Source organism: Bombus impatiens, unplaced genomic scaffold (genome assembly GCF_000188095.3).
Source record: "Bombus impatiens unplaced genomic scaffold, BIMP_2.2 scf_0276, whole genome shotgun sequence".
Classification (NCBI taxonomy): domain Eukaryota; kingdom Metazoa; phylum Arthropoda; class Insecta; order Hymenoptera; family Apidae; genus Bombus; species Bombus impatiens.
Window position 1 is genome coordinate 226773 of NT_176695.1, and position 23114 is coordinate 249886.

The window sequence follows — 23114 nt, forward strand, 5'->3', positions numbered from 1 at the left end:
GGCGGGGATACGCCCTCTGCCGGCCAGTCGGTCCGCTACTTCCGGGGGAGGAAAGGCTCGAGACTTGGAACGGTGGCGTTGGAGCGGTCCTACCGAATTGGGAGGTCTGGAGAGATCATGGCGGACTCCCGCTAACGTACAGGATGACGCAGGTGCTCACCGGGCACGGAGCGTTCGGGGAGTTCCTGCTAAGGATTCGGCGGGAGGTGACTAGTACGTGCCATCACTGCGAGGAAGAAGAAGACACGGCACAGCACACGCTGCAGTTCTGCCCGGCATGGGAGGAACCGCGCCGTGTCCTACGACTCGCCATCGGTGAGAGTTTGGCCCCCGAAGTGATCGTAGAAGCAATGCTGAGGAGGAAACAGGAATACATCGCCGTCTGCCCCTACTGCGAGCAAGTCATGCGCGCAAAGGAGCGCGCCAAAAGAGAAAGGGTGAGAGGATAACACCCATCGAGAGTGCCGTCACGCCGGAGTACCGTCACGCCGAAGAGGGTCTGGCCTCCCCTTTGGATTTGCACGACGGCCCAGGCAGCTTGATCTTAGGAGGAGTGGTCCCCCTAACGGCCCAATCAACCAAGGATGACTTCCGATTACATCATCGGGGAGAAGACGAAAGAGTGCCCTAGCAGCAATACGAAAAGGTGGTCCCGGGGTTCTCCTACTAATCGTCAGGACAATCATCGTGGAGGTTTTAGCCGGTACGAATCCGGCATTACCCGGCGCTCTCTTCCCGGAGGGCGCGGGACGCCTATGAAGGTTTCCTCCACGAAAAAAAAGTCTCCCGAATTGAATAACTTCGATTTATTAATTTGCTCCCGAACATATAGGAAGCATGAGATTAGACATCCATAGTACATATTGTTTTCAGTCTGTACTTTATTTATAGCAGTTGTAAGAGAACGCAGAAATATCAATAATTCATCCATGTAAAACAAATTGAAATGTCTCTCTGTGAAGTTACATAAGGTGTCTAATGTTTCATGTAACGAAAAAATCTTCTCCGTATTAGCTAATATTTGAAAAAATGAATCATTTCAGTTTTTTCTTCAATAATGTCACCGTTCTCAGGACGGGATGACAAATCGCAAAGTGGAGCACATTTTTATGATACACCGTGTAAATTTTTGAAACGTAACACGAATAGACGCGATCATAAATATGTGAATGAGCACTACGACGAAGATATGAAGAAAACTGTCACTGGCGTAAAAGTCAGTAATTTCCCCAAAATACACCACATCTGTTTCGTATTGTACACGAAAATTTGGAATGGCTTTGACAAAATTCTGCACGTTCTAAATCATTATTGCAACAGTTTTAAGAAAACTTAACTTATACAAAGCATGAACGTCTGCAATTTAAGAGCAATTTGAGCGAATGTGTGCGTTTGAAGCGACGCTATGACAAAACCGATGATCTTCTTTCAAGTATATTCTCAGGCCAAAAATATCGCCGATTTTTCGAGGACCAAATAACAACAGTAGCGGAAACATATTTTACGTTTTGCAATGCTTTTGTAACGTTAGTGACTAGTACTTTATATGCACCATATAACGCCCATATTTTTAAACGTGGTCTTGAATATTTCATTTTCCATAGTCGCCGAAGGTACAATTTTGTCGACTATGCACATTTCGATATTCATCTTTAAACTATGTACTATGTCTAACTATTGGTAAAGGAAATTAAATTTTTATCACCCCATAGGTATAGTCCAATTTGATAAATCATTTAATATATATAGAATACAGTGCAATATCGAGCAACTTTTATTTCCATCGAATGTTTTATAATCCGATCTTTTACATTTCACATGGCATCTTTGATTTACGTTTGCTTTGTATGTAACTACTACATTTATGGTAATGTTTTTGTTAATCAGTCGCATTTTTACAAAATAAAATCGTGACAATATACATGGCGATGAATCGAATATAATTAAATTAATATCGTTTCATGCTATGTGTACATATAAGAAAGAATGCTAATTAAATGGTGTCATTTATCACTAATTTTATTATTTACAGAAAATTTGCGATCTGTGTCAAATTCAATGCAGTTATCCTAAAAGATTACATAAATTAAATAATATATAAAAGCAGCATTACATTTTAACCTTGTAACATCGTAATATTCTGAAATTCAGAGATACTCGAAGGTATTACAACAAAGCATTTACCTTTAGTGATTATTCTACAAATTCATTTCTTTCTGATTCTACGATTCATTTTCCAGCTTTTAAGGCAAGTTAATCACAAATGGTATATCCAACCAAAAATATTTTGTTTGCCAGTAAGTTGCAGTTGCCACATTAAGCATTTTTACTCACACAGCTTCCAAGTATATAATATAACTTTAATCCAGTATCGCATACCTTGCAATATTTGACTTTCCGTCGTATTCATAGCAAAGTGTAAATTTACAATAATGGGATACAACACCAATACTACTGCTACAATCAGGTAGAGACGGACAGTTCGACGATAAATTTACGTTTTGAGGCACGTTCTCCCAATATTATATCGTAGTACAGACCGTTGGCACATTGCTCGATATACACGTTCCTATCGCTACATCTACAATATTTTTGACAATCTTCTGTGTAAAAGCCTGTGTTGTACTAGGTACCAAAAGTTTCTCAATTCCTAGTATTACTGTCCATATAACAGTAAGCATGACTACTATCAATGCATCTTTCTTCTGTATAGTCAAAGAGTTGTCCACTTTTGCACGTCATAAGAAGTTTCATATAGCCTGAGCATTTATAATATCTGTTACAGTAACATTCATGAGGAATATTGTTAACACCGACACTACATCGCAAGGATTACACTGCATTCATAGTAGGTATCTAACTGCGGCAGTTGGGTACGTTCTTGGGTATATCGCACGTGCTGATTACTGGATTGAAGACGTGCCCGTCGAAACATTTCAGAAGACATTTGCGACCATTGGAGCATTCGTAATATAAACTACAATCTATTTCATGAGAATAACGACTATGGCCAAAGGATGGACAATCAGATGGAAAATGGCAATTATTATCATTGTTGTAAAAGTCGTTATACTTTTGGTTTATACATATGGCGGCATGCGGCGAATCGCAAACTTCTCTAATGTAATCATATATCATGCCTTCAGGACATTCACCCATATACTTATTTCCGTTTTCGCAAGAGTAATACTTGGTGCAAGAAGATTCGTGCGGTAAGAATGTATATCCCTCTAGAGGACAATCTACACCTCTTTCCTCTGTTGCATGAGGTAGTAAGTCGATTTGTTTGAGGTGGACATTAGACTCTCTCGTTTTGCTCGAAGATTCTGCTGGACCTCTCGGAATTTTGTATACTTCGGCAAAAGCGTTCCCTGTCACTGCCAAAACGGCAATGGCTAGTAATAATAAATCTGAAATAGAAGAAAATAACGAATCTGGCATTCTGCATGTCAATACTATTTTGCGTGTCATGAAGAAAAAGCTAATTGTTGTTTAAATAGCAAACTAACGATCAAAAAATTTAGTGACGAATTTGGTGATTTTAATTTTTACAGTTACTGATTACAAATGAGTAGTATAAGTGATTAATATTTTTTGATTATTATCATCAGTGACGGACTAAAACGAGATCCATTATTGCTAATCAATGGAATTTGGTTATCGTTAATGGTTATAGGTAACTAAAAACAGTATTAATCGTCAGTGTAGCAACCTGATGAATGCATATACGACACAGTGTTAATTATAGGAATGCTAAGTGTAACAGTTAGCAGCATAACAATTTTCGACAGTGGTTTCCAATAAGCAAAAAATATTCATCTTCGATGGTTATTCGTAATTGAAAACAACTTCCTTCGTCATTGATGTTCACCAGTAGCCGAAAAAATTTATTTCGTTCTCTATATTCTCTCACAAAATACATTGTTCGTATAATATATGCGATATAAGGATATGCGAAACTAAAATAATATCTCAAAAGCAACATACGTGGTTACGAACTATATCACAAGTAAAATTACTCACCTCTCATTCTAACAGATTTATTTCTAACAATGAAGAGGTAACAAACTCTCTTATAGTCGGTTTTTGGGAAGGAACTGACATTGCCAAGTTATAAGATTTGACTTTTATAGCTAACTTATCACCATATCTATCAACATATCTTTCTACTTTGTATCGGACGATACAATCATTTGGCGATTTACGTTTAAAGTATTTTCAAACGGTAATTCCCCTTATTATATAACTCACAATTTTAGAATTATCACTCACGTATAAATCGTCTTATCGTTTTGCGTTTTACATATCAAAGGTGCAATGCTGGGATAAATCGTTAATAACGATAAAGAAAATGTGTTATGTACCTAGATATATATTTAGGAGGGCTGTGAATGCAAACTGTAATCAAAGTATTGAAGATGTCGAGAAATTCGAAGCAAGCGATTCTGTATAACAATTTCAATGAGAGAAGTAAATTACTCTTGGAAGAGTATCATAAAAAGAAAGTAATTAATGACAGACAACTATAATGGTGTAAACAAGACAACATGGTTTAAACAAGATCACACCTTATATATGTAACAAAATCGAATTATTCGATTGGATTTTATAACGTATTGATAAAGATTTAGAACGAAAGTTCTTAAAATTCTTATCCTGTTCACAATGATACAGATAAGATCGTAACACGATAGGATTGTAATATAATTTTAACGAACGAAGCATAAGTATCTGTAATTATAAATCGGAAATATGTTATTTATTGCGCAGATCTGGTATATTTATCGTGAATTATGTAACACGATAATACCAATAGAATAGTGAATTAATTATCTCCGTGTTTTATTCGTATATCTTTGCAAAATCTAGTCGTCGAAACCTTTTATGATTTCTGCTAAGAAAAAGCGATTATGTTTATCTACATGTGGTGACACTCGACCACGGAATTTTCCGATGGTTTCGTGACACAAAGCGACCTTGAAAGCGTAAGACCGACATGCCAAATGTACCATCGATATCCCTACGGTTCTTTCGCCAAATATTCGGAAGAACGCATACGCGGAAACTGTCGCGGACATCTAACAAACGCGTTCGTAGTGGGGATATCGAGAGGCAACAAAAAAAATGAACTAAAAAAAGGCAGGAAATAGTGTGAAATTAAGAATTTTGGCGGGTTTAAAGAAAAAATGTGTTTTATAAAAAGAAAAAATAAACTATAAGAATTATTTAAATAAACTTTTTGACGAACTTTTTTAGTTCATCGAGGAGAAAAATATACAATAATTTAATCCTTTTTTGATTTTTTGTTTCGATCAAGAATTACGAGGTGGATCTTTCACACCGATTGAAAACTGTATGAAATAGGCTTAGAAATCTGTTATAATTTCTTTTTTTTTTACTTTAAAAAAATTTTTTTTGTATTTATCAAACATATATAAAACCATAGCTCAAAATTCAATAACTTCATTTCTTTCTTTCGCTTCGAAAAAAAACCACAAAAAGACGCTGTTTTAGAACATTCTAATTCAGGACACCCCCTTAAATGCAAAGATGTGGCGATTAAATATTTCCAAACCAAAATGGCACCCAAATTAGCCTAGAAAATTTTGATTGTCTATAGAAGGCAAAAGTTCGTTCAAGTTAGCTAAAACAATGACTATCTTAGTCAATTTAGAAAAAATAGAAATTCTGATTTATCCTTTTTTTATTTCGAATTTAGATATCCAATTTGCACATACAAATTTTAGTTAAAATTGTCAAATATTTACAAAAAATAATGAACAAAGAATCTGATGGATTCTTTAAAATCTGTTTATATGCTTATATTTGTTGTTGAAAATATACAATTTATCCTTTGAGAGTTTTCATCCGCGAAATGTGGACGATTGTCGGTAAAGGAAAAGTAGGTGATCAGTATTATTAGCTGCACTATGAATCTGCAAGTTTTCATCAAAATCGGCATATCACATTTATTGTAGGTAATGTGTTCTGTAGGTATTCGAATAAGGTACTTTCTTAAGATACTGTATTGTACGAGGTGACGATGATGCGTAATCCAGTATAAAACGAATTAGTAGCAACAGAATTTAACATTTTTTTAATAAAATTGCGCTTTCCCGTTGCAAGGTGCGATTTCATTTTTTCTCAACTTGTTACAAATCATTTCTTATAAATTTTGGCGCGCCTGATTTAAAAGCAACCCAAACCAGACCGAATTTTAATTGGAATAAAAATAAGAAGCAATTATTTTAAATAATTTATCTCAGATCTTTATTTTCACTATTATTATTAGAAAATAAATGGAAAATGATGAACGAGAAAGATAAATGCTTACTGTCCCGATTAAGTATCGACCACACCAAAATCGTCTATTTCCTCGAAACAACTCATTCTCAGCAAAATGGATCGAGCATACAAAATGCATCACCTGCGGAAATCAGCCGCTAACAACACACCACATACTATATATCTAACATCTAAGAAATACAATTCAGTTTGTTAAGGACTCTAATCTGTATAAGAAAAAATGTTTCCTTAAGAAATCTTTGCAGCAGTTTGTCGTAAGCAAAGCTCTCTCTTCAAAAAGCTCATCCATGAGAGATCTTTGCCTGGGCCCATCTAATATTGTTGCGAGAGAAAATAACCGTTCTACAGGTGCAGTAGATGAAAGAGACTTCTTCAGAAAAGTGTCGAATAATCATTTAACATGGACAAATAGAAGCTTTTATCTTGCCAATCAAAACGTCGATTTTATTATTTATTTTTATCTTCGGATAACATTCGTGGAATTGTTAGCTGCTTCACCTTCGCCTCTTTCAAACTCGAAACTGCTTTTACTTGTTATTTTTCAACAGCGTTGATTACATCTTCGTGATAACGCTTTGATGATATGACCGCATTAATAAAAACTGAGCGTATAATGTTCAATTTTTCATGTGTCACTTCTGATAGTCAACGACTTTTAAGTAAAATGGATTTGAAATTGTTGCGATCTTATGGAACAACGTGTATATTTTATAAAAAGAGTTATAACAAAGCACGGTTTAGGATTTCTTCCAACGAATAGAAAATTAGTTTGTGAATGATAGAGATTAATTTTTTGCAGTTCAAAGAATACTTAAGCTATTCAGAAGCTACATTGATCGTTTTATATTCTACATTTAAATTACTCATAAATCCATAAACAGTCACAAATTTATAACCATTTTTATCCACCTTACCTTATCGAAACAAAACTACTAATTTTACAAAGTTTCGTTATAAAAATGTGCTGGTGCGGTTGGTTGTTTTATCATAAAAAGATTTTCAGAGTACAAGGGCTTAAGCAAATGTACATATAAGTAAATACACAGAGAATATAAATTCCTTATTTCAAGTTTCGTATCACATACTTCGCGATCCTTTCGTGTTATACTATTCTTCTCGAGGAATAATCATTCGTTCCCCGGAGTTATACCTCTCAAGACTTTATTTCTTATGGATCCCATGCTTTTAAGTTCCGTAGGCAAAGTTAATGAAAAAGAAAAATGTTCAGCCGGCGAAAATAAAGTTATAAATAAAGTTATATCGGAGACTGAAAGCTACGGTGAAAAGTAATTAAAATTCCGCGGGTACGTCTAGCAGACATTTATCGCGTGCCGCGACGAACAAACTCTATCCAATTAAAGCGAAAACTGATGGCCTGTTGAAATTAATACTCTGTCTGCGGGACGTGTGCTCGGGAATTGCGAATCTCAACTTGACACGTTGATTAAGTAACATTCAAATGGTAATGCAACGGCTTCGATTAGCCGGCATTTAATTAAATCACTTTGTAACTTCGTAATTAATCGCGCGGAATGTATACAGTTATGTCAAACTGATTTCAATCGAGCACACGTTCGGAATTCTCATCGGTAAAGTTGTAGAATGAGCAAGACTCTCTGTATTGCCTCTGATGAGATTATCTCCTACAGGGAAACGATCAAGCAATTAACGCATCACAATTTCCTACCCAAGACCGAACCACTAACAATTCGATTTCATTGAGTCAAGTTGATAACAGTCAATGTATTTCAATATCTATATTGTCTGATAAGCACGATCGCGGACTGTTGAATTGATTTTAATTACAGCACCTTGTGCGATTATCAGTAGTATACTGTATTACGTCATTCTTTAAAACACTGCTTTAATTGAAGATAGTATTGATTAAAATACGATTCAAAAGTTTTTATAAGTAATAAGTCGTTGTAAGATAATAAAATAAGTACAATTCTTAATTGGACATCGAGTATAGTAATCGAAGAGAAATTTGATAACGTAGACATAATTTTTTTTACAAAAATATTCTTACGCGTATTACACATTAATTGTAATGCTATTTTACAAAACTTTTTCAACATTATAAAATTGAATAAGCTAGAAGCTCAGAAACATAAATTGGTAAAATGCATTGCAGAGGAAAACGAAATTTTTTGGGAGAGCAATCATAAAGTTATCAAATAGATGGAACAAAATCATTGAAACAGATATAATGTATACAATATCTGATTGCATAACAATATACGAGGTGAACCACGTTAAGTGTTACAGTCTGTTTTTCCCCGAAATTACATATGATATTATGACTATCCCAAAAGTTTCTTTCGCTTTATAAGGAAATAATAGATGCTCAACAGCTTTTCTTTTATATTATTTTATCGAGTTATGCATGATCCATTTAACTTTTCAAAGAGATAATATTTTAGAACGTAAGAAGCTGTGGGGTTGAATCTCCTAGGGGTAGAATTGTGTATTAATTTTTCATTATTTTGATAACTGTTTCCGAGCCTAATAAAACTTTTATCTGAATCTGCATATTCTTCACATTTCTGCATACCTATATCTTATACTCGAAAATATAAGGCTCTTTGAACCGTTTAACGTGTTCAAATTTCAAGCCGACATCTATTACAGTTTCAAAGAGAACAGATTGTGCAAATTTTTGTGATGCACCCTGTATATATTGACTTTCTAATATTTCTTTCTCAAATCTGAAGCGATCCAGTATTTTAAACGCAACAAATGTATTCAAAGTGAAGTAAACTTGTACTTCTAAATTTTGTGTAGGTGCAGTAATTGAAATATACGATCGCTTAGATTAAACAAATCCTATTTACCGAACGCGGTAAAGCCGTTACACTAATCGGATGACTGACCAGTAACGGGTCTATTCCACTAGCCCAACTTTGAACCGTAGTTCAACCTATCCTATTAACTTAACTCTCAAACTACTGAAACGGTATTAATTTTCAATCCAAAGTACTACTTTCAACGACGGATTTGTGCTTCAAGTTATCAAATCTACTTTATATTCATCGAGGTAATCGTCCTTCTATAAATCTCCTAAGCAACTTAAAAATTTTATCAACTTGAAATATCAAGACAAACTAAACTTTTAAATCTTCGAAGCGAATCGTATTCCACGGATTCGCTGGCTTCGTGACTTTACTATATAATATACTTATTATTAAATATATTACTTTGAAACTATATGCTAAGCTTCGCTTTTCAAAAATATAAAATTTGATACCTTTACAGTAACATGTCTTCTCATATAAATTTAAATGAGTTCTAACAAATGAAATGCTATTTATTTATCGATTAATGTAATATTTCAATTTCCTTTATCATCTCATTTTGTTCATCAAATAAACTAGGCTTATCTCGCTAAATTAACATAGATCGTCATTTGAAGATCATTCATTACTAATTTAACATGTACCTAATTATATCAGATATGAATAATATTAATTAGAATAACACGATGGAGGTATATCGGGTGTATGAACATCACATTTAAAGCTCAAGAGAAGCACACGTTCATTTTATCAAAACACGTATATATTTAATGATTAGGAAAAGAAGAAAAGTTCTAGCGAGTAAAAAGTTCTGAAGTAAAATTCAACAAGTTGAAAATTACGACCAACGAACGGTCGAGAGACGTGCACAGGATCCTCAAAGAATTGGAGTTCATTGTCGCAAAGAACCAGTTAATACACTTGACGTGGAACAACATTATAATCCGCGAGTTTCGTCGCAACTTCCGGTACCGCGTATTACGACGATGAGGAAAGTTCTCGCGAAGCGGACACCGCGCGAATTAATGCGTCATTTGAGGAACGCGTGAGCAGAATAACTCGGCCGGATTTCGCATGTCGATTCGACGACCGGAAGCGACGTGAAATCACAATGAGCCGACGTTTGCTCTACCCTCCGCGGATTTACTTGCCGCCACAAAGACGATAATGCGATATTGCGGAGAATAATAGATGTCATCATGAGGCGTCGCAGGGTTTCCACTCGACCGCGACTAATAAACATTCCGTTGCGTGACAAATTTAACTAATTCGCCAACTCTTTACGTTAAAGTAAGGAGCATTTATGAAGTCTGATCTAAAGTAAATGTTTATCAATTTTAACTGATTGCTTGGTTAAAACTATTAACTGGGGAGACAAGTTAACTCGTCATTTGGGTAATAATTTATTTATTTAAATGACTCCTATCTTTTTACATATAATTTCATTTCTGTTGCAAATAAAATATGTCATATTCATGTTTGTAAGGATTAAAACTAATTCAACTGAAACTAATTTATCTTTACTATTAATTTTTAATTTCGTAAGTATTGATCGATGGTTGTCATGGTTCCATAATTTTTAGTTCCTGAATTTTTATGTCTCAATTTCATTTGTGTTTCATCAGGCAGAAGCTTTAATGTTTTAAGAAAAATCTTGACATAAGATTGCAATGAAAAATTACGTATGTTAACAACGATTGTTTCATATTTTTCTTGAATTTAAGAAATTTTGTAAGAATAAAGAAACACGATTGAACTGAGCAAGGTAATAACATCAATTACAAAAATGTACCTCAGACTTGATCTTGGCAAAAAAAACCTCGAACCCTGTGAAATATTCCAAAAGGTTAACTAAACCCTTGTCAACCTCTACAAAGCAGAGGACCTTTGACGCTTTTTCCAGGGACACAATGCTTTCAGGGCATAATACAAGAGAGGACACGAGTCTTAAAAACTCTTAGCACAGTTTTTAAATAGCATAACATGAAGTTGGAACACATATATTCTGTAAAGGGCACAATAGAAAGTTACAAGGGATATATTTTACAAATTCTTGAATTCGTATATACCTCAATAATTTAAAGTACTGTTGTACCACATTGCGAAAATATATTTCAAAATATAAACAAATTAATCACTCAATTAATCAAATAAACGTATCAATTCCACTTCCAATATTAATGCTTTAGTAGTATAATAAAATTGCGAAGAATTTTTATTTAATATTTGAATGTAAGTATAAAATATAAGAATTTGTATATAAGTATGTATATAAGTATAGAATATAAGAATTTGTATGTAAGTATGATAAATCTAAATACCAATTATTTCTTTATCCCTTAGATTTCTCTTCTTATGAAAATATACCTATAGATTCAAGTTTTTATAAAAAATAAATATTAATAATTATGTTAAATGCCATTTAACATAAGAAATTTATACGATTTATTTTCAATGACTTGCTAGAGTTTCTTTCTTAGTACAATTTTAAATAGTTAACACTAAAACTACCGATAGTTAACAGGAAGTTATTTCTACCAAAACCAATCAAAATGACTGGTCTTTAAAAAATACGTAATAATAGAATATTTTTATATTTATTAATTTATTTCTTTCTTACAGAAGGTCTATGTTATGTAGTACATTTTTGGTATCATTAATCCATCTGGAACCATGACCTCTAAACAAGAGTTGACACATTTATAAAATTGTATAGCCAGTCATTTTGACTGGTTTGATATTTCTAGCGTTGGTATCTAGCGATCAATTAAGAATTTTTATGATAACTGATATCATATCTAATAATACGCAGTAAAAATTTAGAAAACGAGTGGGAAGTTGTAGAAAACGAGGGAACTAGTTAATTGGGATTCGATAAACAGATCGCAGGACCCTTTTACACTTTGGCAAGTGCCAGTTATTTTGACTGATGTTGGTATAAGTAACCTTGATACAGAATTATTTTGAGTTTGATACATAAAAAACAAAATAAAATTCATTATATTATTCTTTTAGTTATCGTTGCGAAAGTCGTTACATCAATGCGAAAAAAATATAACATGAAGTAGGAATTTTAAAATAAAATTATAAAACCAGTCAATTTGACTGGTGTGGTAGTTCTAGTATTAAGGGATGCATCCCTAATCGCTGATATTACGAATCTATCAGAAAAATTACCAAAAAGAGGACGCAATTTTTACATTTTTACTTTTTAAAGCGTAGAATAAAAGCACACGAAACGAAGTGATGCAACATACGCGATACAAAACGATCGTGGCATTTAAAATCGCGAAAAATTTCCGGCACGTCGTCCGCGAGGGATCCGAAATCAAAACTCTATTCAAGAATGTTCTCTCCGAGGAGCGATTTCGTGTTCTCTTTTTCCTCGTCCTCTTTTTGCCCCTGTCACCCTCGAAATTACCCCTTTGTCCGACGACTGACGTGAGAAAGAAGCGACAAAGGAGCAAACCGCCAGCGCCGCATCGTCGCGTTGTTATCATTTTTTATCTTTGCTCGTTATCAGGCGTCTAGTTGTCGCGTGAGACCGAGAAACGACAAAACCTGAAAGCGTGAAAAAGATAAAGAAACGAGGAACGAATAGACGTGGACGATAAAGAGAATTGCGCTGTTCGAAGTGCACTTACCGCGAGTTTATATTGAGAACCACTTGAAACTATTCAAAGTTCCATGTGTGTCTAACACGCGAATGATTGATTATGAATTTTCAATTGGTTCATGGAATTATTCGATCTACATTTTAGTTTTCTTATTCCAAGATTATGTTGGATACCAATTATTATACGACAATAGCAGCATTGTTGGAAACGCTAATGTACCTTCAAATTTTAGACGTTTTATCTAGTACCTCTTCACTTTTCAATATGTGTTGGAATATTTGAAGCCTCCACGTTTTTCACATTTCAAGTAAAAGTATAAAGGCTCGACGGACAGAAGCTTTGTTATTGTTGAGTGTTATAACGCGATGTTCCGTTAGGCTAAGTTTATGTTAGGGTTGAAAAAAATTGCTATTTTTTAAAAGTATAATATTAGCGTTTAGACCGTCTGCGGGCCAGTACTCGGATGATAAGTGAATAATTTAATTACAACTGCATGTATGTTTATCGACGAGACTCTGTCATAAGCTTTGAAGTTTCCAAATCAACATGCAACGACCAACCTAGCGGTTCCTATGACATAACTCAGATCCTCATATCGGGATGCACGTTTCACCACATCGATGCACAACTCTATACATCACTCAATACATCATTCGTTCGCCTACCAAAGACACAACACGCGATGGAAGGGAAGATACAAGATGTTAACATGAGTTTTCAAAGAAATCTCCGTCAGGCCACGCGTGCGGCAGTACCAAGGTCTCTGCTAGGTAGTCCCATCGATATTTTAGTAATGCGAGTCGCTGAAATTGTGATTTCAAGAATGATCTCTCGTTTCGTTTGTTCGCAACATTAAAATCACTAGCTGTTGTCGAATATAATGAAGGAAAATGTGATACAGGTTATTCCGACCAAATGGTTCCTTATGCCACCACAATTAGAAAAGGAATCAAATGGTGTAGAAAACTTGGCATTCAACTCCTTCTGCGAATTTCTGTTGTAAACGCTTTGACGGTTTACAAAACAAGGAAGAATATAAATATTAGAATATTTAGAGAATTATCAATTGCAAAATTATTAGGGTTGTCTAAAAATACAAAAAATCCTTGTCTTCGACGGAGTCAGCGTAATATCGCCGTTCGGAAAAATGATTCCGGAAGAAGCAGTAGACGCGCATGCAAACTATGTTATGCAAATAAAAGTCGCGAATGGGCCGAACAAAGGCACGAGAGAATTTAAAGAAAACAACAACTTATTGTCCAAATCGTCGCGACCAACCTCAGCTACGTATAGAAAGCTTTAAAGTTTTACATAAATAATTTTTTTAATAAACCATTTTCGTATTACTCTTATAACAATTCGATAGTTTTATTATTTCCTCTGGTATATCTTTTCAAATACCTACGACGATCCTTCGCAAGTAGTCAAATAAGCGACACCCGAATACGGGTGACGCGGCCCTACCGAAAACTTCGCTGTCAGCCGAATACGAGTGTCGTGCCAGTCAACGTGTTAAAAATGCTAAAATAGCGCATGTTTCGACAGAATTTCATTCATATCTCAGGAAGGTCAAATTAAATCACAATCAATCAATCTTCTCCAATCATACATCACAAGAGCGAACAGGATTTGTCACACCCCTCTACCAAACGTAAATCCTTTCGCTCGATTCCACAGTTGTTATATCGCTATTTTATTAATAAACGAAATCATTGTTTTATTTAACTTATCAACGAATGAGAACCACTCTACAACTCAATATTCGCCACATCAACACCATGTTTGAAATGTTCACTGCGATGAACGAATGGCAGTCGATTGCATCTAAAGGAATACTAGAAAAATTATGGATTCGAAAAGCAGTAATGCGAAGAATATCAATAGAAAATTGTATGGTCGCCAGAAGCATTCTCTTTTCGTAGTGTGTCTCTCTCTTTCCTTTCTTGCATGATTTTTTCTCCTCTTTTATTTGGACCACATTTAAATTTTAAACGCTTTTAATCTTTTATGCATGAGCCAAGGGTGCTCTTAAAATAAACACGCTAGACTGTCGCCAGCGAGCGTGCAATTCTATCCGTACTTTCGTTGGTTCTTAATTTTGTCCTCTTCGCGATGACGTTGATTATTATATTAAATTAATGAACACCCTTCGCGTGTTGTAATTTCTTCGCTGTTTCCGCGTAATTTATTTATTCGATTAACTTTCACAATTTTTCTCTGTAAAATTTTTCTAAAGAGAGAAAGCTGCATGTTGTTTCGTTCCTGGGTAAAGAACAGCTTGCTGCGCACGTTGATTTATCTCGAGAACCTTAAGCAATTAAATATCCGATTATTAATTCCCTTTGAGGGTTACTGGTCGACGCTGATAATAGAACGTTGGCTCGACAATCGGATTACCTCGGACGATAAGAGGAAGGAAGAGAAAGAATTCAGTAGATGATGATGATTCTAAGGAAAGGCTGCCGTCTGAAATCGAGATCTCATCGAATCTCGAAAACGCCGATCGAAGACACGCTGCAATTACTCTTAGATGTTCGACCAACGATTCTTCTGCCCAATCTCAATTTTCTTTCCCTCTTTCTTTTGAATTGCGTATAGGGTGTCTCGGAAGAAATTAAACCAAATCTCTTCGCCTTTTTTACTACAAAATTAACGATGAAAAATATTCCTATTTTATATTTACCTTTTCACCCCGATTTCTTGCTTCCACAGTTCACTTAATCTCGTAAATCTCCCTCCGATACTCAACCCTTTAAAAATTTCGGATTAACCGTAGAACCATCAATCCATCTCAATTTCTCAATCGTACATCGCCAAATCACCAGGTACATTTTCTTGTTCTCTCTAGGCCAACAGCCGGTGGAAGAAAGCCGAGAAGGAAGCGAGAGGATGGAAGTCGTTCGAGCGACCCAGGGGATGAAACAAGAGAGAGATCCCTTTAATGCGGATGACGGAAAAGGAGGACTGAGCAGAAACGAAGACGAAGAGAGGAGTGCGAGGGCAGAAGCATGGCCGCGAGTGGTTTCTGACGTTTTCAATAATGTACCGATGAATTTACGCCGTTCACGTGCAAAAGCTATTAAATGTATTCGTAACGCGATTTCGCTATAGAATAACAAGATTCCTTGATTAAGCGATGACGTGGCTGCGTAAATCATCGTACGTTTTATCATTGTATTCTAAGAATCGCCTCGTGGGATTAGTACACCGTGGTGCGTGATCAGAAAGCCGAAAAACTTGAAGGGACGTTTGGGAATATTACCTTTCTTTTTCCGAACGCCGATTGTAGTCGACATCCATCCAAGGACCTGTGGATACGCATGCCAACTACGGATGAGACCCGTGTAATAATAAACCGTAAGTAGTAGCACGAATTAAAATCGGTGCTCAACTAACGAGTTATTCGGTAGTAATTAGCTTACTGTTCTCATTCTGTATCTGACAGCAGTCAAATTACTACAAGAACATATCACAAAAATAGCAAAGTGGCTGCAAGGTAAACAAATAAAAGCAAACCCCGATAAACGCAACCATATTACATTCACGCTGCGAAAACAGACACCACCAAACATCCTACTGAACGGCACGCACATACCGCAAACAAGGCAAGTTAAATACCTAGGACTTCACCTAGAAACACAACTCACATGGAAACAGCATACTAAATCAATAATAGACAAAATACAGACGGCAAAGAGACAAATGCATTGGCTAACAAATCGAAAATCCAAATTAAGTATAGAAAATAAATTAAAAATATACAAAACGATCATAAAACCAATCTGGACGTACGGAATACCACTATGGGGGACAGCAGCAATGAGCCATTTTAACAAAATAGAGACAGTACAAGCTAAAATTCTTAGAACAATAGTAAACGCCCCATGGTACGTTAGAAACGAGGATCTACGGAAGGACCTGGGAATACCAACGGTCAAAGAGGAAATTAGAAGACACGCAGGAAAATATAAAGAAGGAATAGGAACACACCCAAACCGGCTAGCTGTGGAAACGATCAACACCTCAAACATGGAAAGAAGGCTGAAAAGGAAACACCCAGCAGACCTCACAAAGGACACAACCTAACAAACACGAAGATGGTATCCCACCGGGGGTAGCCATCCACATGATAATCTAACAGCTAAAAAATTCTACCAAACTGGACAAATTGTGAATGTAAACAACTAAATAAAAAAAACTGTATCTAACTACATATTGGAAATATCGTTATTTCGAAAAAGATCGGAAGAAATCAGCTATCTGTTAATTTCTTTAGTTTATTTGTTTTTTTCCGTCAGTTCAATGTTACATATGTATCTAACACGTACTTTCGAGTTGACACACACTTTTAGATCATGTGTGGTCTGTATCGAATCGACTTGAACGTGACACGTGAACTAAAGATGCCAAAATTATGAAAAAATATTTTATAATAATTCGTATTATACATATATGTAATGTTCACAATAAAGACACATATTATATGTAAATTATTTGGTAGCATACAGTAGGAAATGAAAATGGAATCCGCAGCGGACATGTTAACGCTTTCTTTTACGCAAAGAGAATATTCGCGACGAGCTCCGCCGCATAGAGGAACCACAGCCGTAGCCATGTGCACTCTAAAGAAAAGTTAAAAACGTGTCCCAGAAGCGTCGACGTTTAAACGTTTCCAGCAAAACCAGAGGCGAGGATTGAAACTTTGTGCTTTGTTGGCGGATATTAAAATCCCTCCCGATAGAAGTTTCAGTGGAGGTCGTTGGTTTTCGGACGCTGAGCAATGCAAGCGAGCTGGTCCAGTGTTTGTGGAACAGGAAAGGAGCAACCGGGGATGATTGAAGTGCTCCTGGGCGCTTAAAGCTTGTATAAATTTATAATTGACGAAGGTTACCCTCGGGGGCAGGGCTCCACGAGAAAATCTGAAGTATTTGCTAAGGTTGCTGTTGCAAGTTCGTCATCTTCTTCTTTCTCTGCTGCTGCTTCTTCTTCCTCTTCCTCCTTCTCTTCTTCTTCTTCATGTGATGTTGGTTGATGTTAATAATCGTTAGGACGCTGTAGTAGTTTGAGATAGATGATGTTTCGAGAAGTCTGTGGGGACGATGACATCCATGCCGATTATATTTCACGATGAAACAAGGCTGTCACGCTGGAAGGTTTCCTGTAACGTTATTCCATCCCCTAGTGTATCGTAGTGTTATAAGCGAGATAAAACTCCACAGATATTTCATGGAACTTCTTCAGATTTCGCCATGTAGATCTCGCGATATTGCCTTTATCGAAACACTGGGTAGACTTGTTCGACAAATCGTGTACACTGGGGAGCATATACGGTTCATACAAATATATTTTTGGACATGACCATAAATTATTCTCTCGAAGTTGTTGAAACAGAAACTATTATATTAGCAGTTTTTAGAGTCGAATCACCGAATTACCGTTATTTGAATACTATGTTAACTGTTCACTCAAAGTACGAATTTAGTTCTCGTCAACTGGTCATTAAAGATACGCTTAAACAACATTTAATCGTTTCAAAGAACCCAAGTGAAAATTTGATTTTGATACCTAAAAGTACTTGTAAATTTTAAAATCACAAGGTTACAAGTCACGATTAATAAGTATTTTAAGACGATCATACAAAACGTCTCTGATCTACAAAACACAAGATAATCTACCACATTAACTCAATAAACTGTAAAAAGAAAAGTGTTCAACACCGGAAGAAAGAAATCAAATTTATTCATGACACGTGACTTAACTTTCAAGAAAGCACCCTCAAAAGATTCTGAGGGATCATTACGTACAACCATAACAGCACGACCACGGACTGTATAGAAGCGAAGAAAGCCCGTTTAAGGAGATCGTAAACCCTCGAAGAACGACAAGAAGAGACCGCCTCTTTTTCGATAGTTTCGCGGCGACGAGACCTAACCCACCCCGTCTCCGTATTTCTCCTCAAAAATGTCCGATTTCCGGAAACGTCCTCCGGATGTACGGCACACTTTGCCGGAGCAAATCGAGAGACGGTGGCTTCCACCGAATTTTTCTACGGATGCGTCGCACCGTGAAATCGAGCCGGGAGAGAACTGGGTTTCATAAATTATTTACCGATTCTACGGAGAATCCGAGTGAACCACGGAGAGTCAGGATGGTACAGAAATTCAATGAGAGCAAAGGAAGCCCCGCGTTTACGAGAAGAATACCTCGGAGAACGATCTAAAGGACAGAAAGGGGTGTTCTGGATATTCTGGTGAAGCATTTTGGAAATCACATCGTGTTGAAATCGATGAGTGCAATTGTGTTGTGAAGTAAATTTTGGAAATATTAGAAGCAGTTTAACAATTAAATTTTGAGAATGTTCCGTAATAATGTTGAGAAATTATATTCTCCTTATATTTGAACTTATCATCGACGCAATGGCAGATAACCTATCATTATTTAGCCTTACTAGTAATTATAGTAATTTATAATTGGGCCGAAGACTCGCTCACGAAAGTCCTCGGCAGACTGCTTGAGGGTATGTTTGGAAAGTCGACATCCGACGACTCGAAGTTGCAGAGTTATGAGGTTTCGATAATATAACTGTTTAGAAGCTGCGGGAGATAGCTTTAACTGATATCATCCAATTCGACGTCGCATTGCCAAAAAATAGAGATTTTGTTTAAAGGATCTGACCAGGGAGCGAGAAAGGCAGTGATGCCTGGTATCAGTGCGAGGAATCGTCTATCCCAGAACCTTGAAGGAATAAAGTTTTTATAAATAATATATCTAATATATACTTATACGTGTGAAATTCTAAACAGGTGAAACTAGAATAATACTCTGCACAATACATTAATTGAAGTTTTTTATTAATTTAAGAGAACATTTGTCATCTGCCTTATGATTTAAAAATAAAGTAATTTAAGAGTAAATAATTTTTCAAACAGAGAACATCAATTTTGATACAACACGTTGATCTTCAAAAAGTAATTTTAATAGTATATTACAAATATATTTCGATAGTAACCTAATACTTTTGAAAGGCAGTACCATATACACATCTGTCTCGCGATAAAAGAAATTGGCGAAAGAATCAATTACACTCATCAGGAAGAGAAGTAAGAACAAACCAAATAAAAAGAAAGAGAGAGAGAGAGAGAGAGAGAGAGAGAGAGAGATGGGTTCAAGAAAACGGACACACTCGTTTCCCGGAAAAAAACCCACCTGACATTCTTGTTCCATATCACGTGCAAAGAAATCGTGTCGAACGTGGAACGTCCCTGTGACTTTTCCCAACCGTCCACCGTCTGTAACCAAGAAACGTATCGTATCCACGGATCTGACCTCAGGATCTTCCTTTTTCGTCCCGGAGAAGTTTCTTCGATGCACTTTTCACCACGACCCTCGTGTGTCTTCGTTTCTCGATCGTTCTTTTCGTTACGTATCGTTTCTCAAGGATCGAATATCCTGCGTGAGAAAAAGAGACGAGATGCGAAACCGGTTAGTGTCGTGTTCGACACAAAAGTGCTAGACTTCCTTCAATCGTTTCTCGCTCCCGCAGTCACTTCCTTTCATCTTCTTCTTCGCCTCACATCCTTATTGCTACAGGAAACACGATGACGTTGTCGTGTTAACACCTTTTGCCAACCAACCCCATTTCTAATGGCTTCGTGATTTTATGGTTGCTTTGACAATTATTTGTTGAGGAACTGATTGTGTGTGAAATTTTAAGAATCTACGATGGAAGAACTATAAGAGAATTCTTTATAGAGGCTAACATTTTTCACGCTACTGTCATTGAGATTTTGTATTCATTTAATATTTACTGTTAAGGTTGAAAGAGAAAATATTGAATCGTATTGATTGATATAAGAAAAGATATCGACCTTGAAGAGGATAAATGAAACTTGAATAGCAGTAAAGTTAATTGCAAGCCAAAACAATCGCATTACATTAATTAAATTTCTTTTCTTTCAAGAATTTAAGGATCCCGAGAATAAAAATTGTTTCTTCTTCGTAGAAATAAATGTAGAAATTCTGAGTAAATTTTGTAGATATTGTATATATTGTAAATACGTATATTTTTTTTTTATTTAAAATTTCACATTCACAATTTGTCCAATTTGGACATTTGGTAGAATTTTTTATCTGTTTGGTTATCATGTGGGTGGCTATCCCCAATGGGGTACCATCTTCGTGTTTGTTAAGATATATCTTTTGTGACGTATGTTAAATATGCATATATTGTAGATGTTAGAACGAGAAAGTAGGTATGCACCTTTACGAATCGATAATGGAAAGAAATTAAATACGCGAGGAAAATCCACTTGTTATCTTATACAGGTCTAGGCAATCATGATTTATTTATTATTCACCACATTCCCAAATTCATTTCAGAAATTGGAAAAATATTTTTTCTAAAATAATGACAAGTGTAGCACGAGTGTTTAATTTACTTCAACCAATCTCGTTTCTGATCTAATTCGTAATTCCCCTTTAAAGTAGACATCAACACGTCCTCAAAACCAAGCAATAGAAGAAACCACAAATATAAACCGATCTATAATTTGATCTGACTCATTAACACAAGCTTTCATATTTCATTTTCTGGTTAATCGCTAAATACGGCTACCAAAGAATGCTTTTAGCGATCAACTTGGTAAAACGTAGTTAGCAAAAGTCGCTGAAAGCTTGAAAGATTCATCATTCTGACCATCATATTTCTCATGCAATAATTATCAGGATCATGGAGTCGAATATGTATACTCGTGGGCGTGCACACGTTTGATGTTGCGTAAAACCAACGTTGCAAACTGGCATGTGGTATGTGTACACGGACGACGTTTTCACGAGGAAACGAGAACGCTAATTAGTCGCGCAGCGAGGTGAATGTAGGCATCGCGACGTGATGGAGCCTCTTCGTCGTTTGCTCGTTCTTCTCGTTGAATCCGGAATCGTATTAAACACACGAGTGTAAGCGCCAAAACTACGTTCCTTCAAGTTCCGAAACATAATCATTTGATATTCACATAATTCCTCCGAAATTTGATATAAAAAAATTTGATAAAAAGTCGCGATTACTTGAGAAATAATTGGACTAACTCTCACTATTAAAATTAATATTATTACTAAAATATTGCAAGTCAAGTGACAGGTAGAACGTGAAAGATGCCAAAGGATTACTCGCCGTATTAATGTAACAGTGCGTTTATTAACGTTACTAGCGCGTGTTGCCTGGTCCTTACTAGGACTGTTGCCCCAAACTTGTTGTCGACTCGGCTGATCACTTGCAACTACTGAACTCCTCGCAACTCGACTCTTGACTAACCACCGACTGAGGTACCGAAGGCATATTGATGGGCCATTAGCCCTATTGAAGTTTCTCGACAATTTCGGCCCGTCGGCGCTTACGCTTTATCGCAACATTGTACATATTTCTGCGACCAACAATAGCGACTACAATGAGGACCAAAGAAGCCGCTGGAAAGAATCGTTGTGCCTGGACAGCGAAACGAGTCGCGTTCGCCGTTAGCTGTAGTTTTAGCAAGATGACGGTTTCTTAGGATCATTGCGTGTCTCGGGACGTAACAACGGCCTTGTGCCGCTACACAAGAATCATAAATTATCAATTTTAAAATGTTTTTTCTATATAACAGTGTCACATATGGTAATATTTTACGAAAGCGTTGTTTCACGAACCTAAACTTAAACTCAATTCATTGATAATATTCACTTTTAATTGCATTATAGTTTGTAATAGATGTTTCTTACAGTCTCGCATATGCACGTTGTGCCCGGACCCTTGCTCGTATCACGTAAAATAACAAAATAAAAAAGAAATTTGAGGTGAAAAATAAAAAAAGAAAACTTTATTTTTTTCTAACATCAATACACTTTACAATCTACTTCCGAACTCCAGGCGTAACTTTCTAAGACTGACTCTTATGATTTTACTTTCGATCGGATCCGATTACTTTCTTTTGTCATCCCTCGACATATCCTAAGGCCTGGAAAATCTCATTGATTACTCTCATCCCCAAACCCGGTAAACCGATATACGAAACCAGCTCCTATCGCCCAATTAGTCTTTTACCTACCCTGTCCAAACTATTTGAGAAGATGCTCACGAACCGACTCCTTCCACTCCTAGAGAACTTGAAAACACTCCCAGACCACCAATTCGGCTTCCGAAAACATCATACAACAGTAGAGCAAATCCACCGCTTAACTCATACGATCAGCCAAACACTCGAACAGAAAAAATATTGCTCAGCAGTTTTCCTCGACATCCAACAGGCATTCGACAAAGTATGGCATGATGGGCTACTATACAAGCTCAAAAAGATCCTACCTCACCCCTACTACTCCATCCTAAAATCCTACCTAACCAACAGACAATTCATGGTTAAATGCC

The 23114-nt window shown here is 36.1% G+C and overlaps 3 protein-coding genes across 3 annotated transcripts in view; 1 reads left to right on the forward strand and 2 right to left on the reverse strand.

The window, feature by feature from the left end:
• LOC100748844 overlaps positions 1 to 23114 on the reverse strand; it is a 403660-nt gene that overhangs the window by 222632 nt on the left and 157914 nt on the right. The window lies entirely within an intron of this gene.
• Positions 144 to 449, forward strand: LOC105680649. Its single transcript, XM_012384696.1, has one exon. It carries the CDS (start codon positions 144 to 146, stop codon positions 447 to 449), a length of 306 nt encoding a protein of 101 aa, XP_012240119.1.
• Positions 2644 to 4030, reverse strand: LOC105680654 (peritrophin-1-like). The gene is made up of 3 exons (XM_033320323.1): positions 4024 to 4030; positions 2862 to 3410; positions 2644 to 2759 (listed from the first exon to the last, which is right to left on the reverse strand). Exons 1-3 carry the CDS (start codon positions 4028 to 4030, stop codon positions 2644 to 2646), a joined length of 672 nt encoding a protein of 223 aa, XP_033176214.1.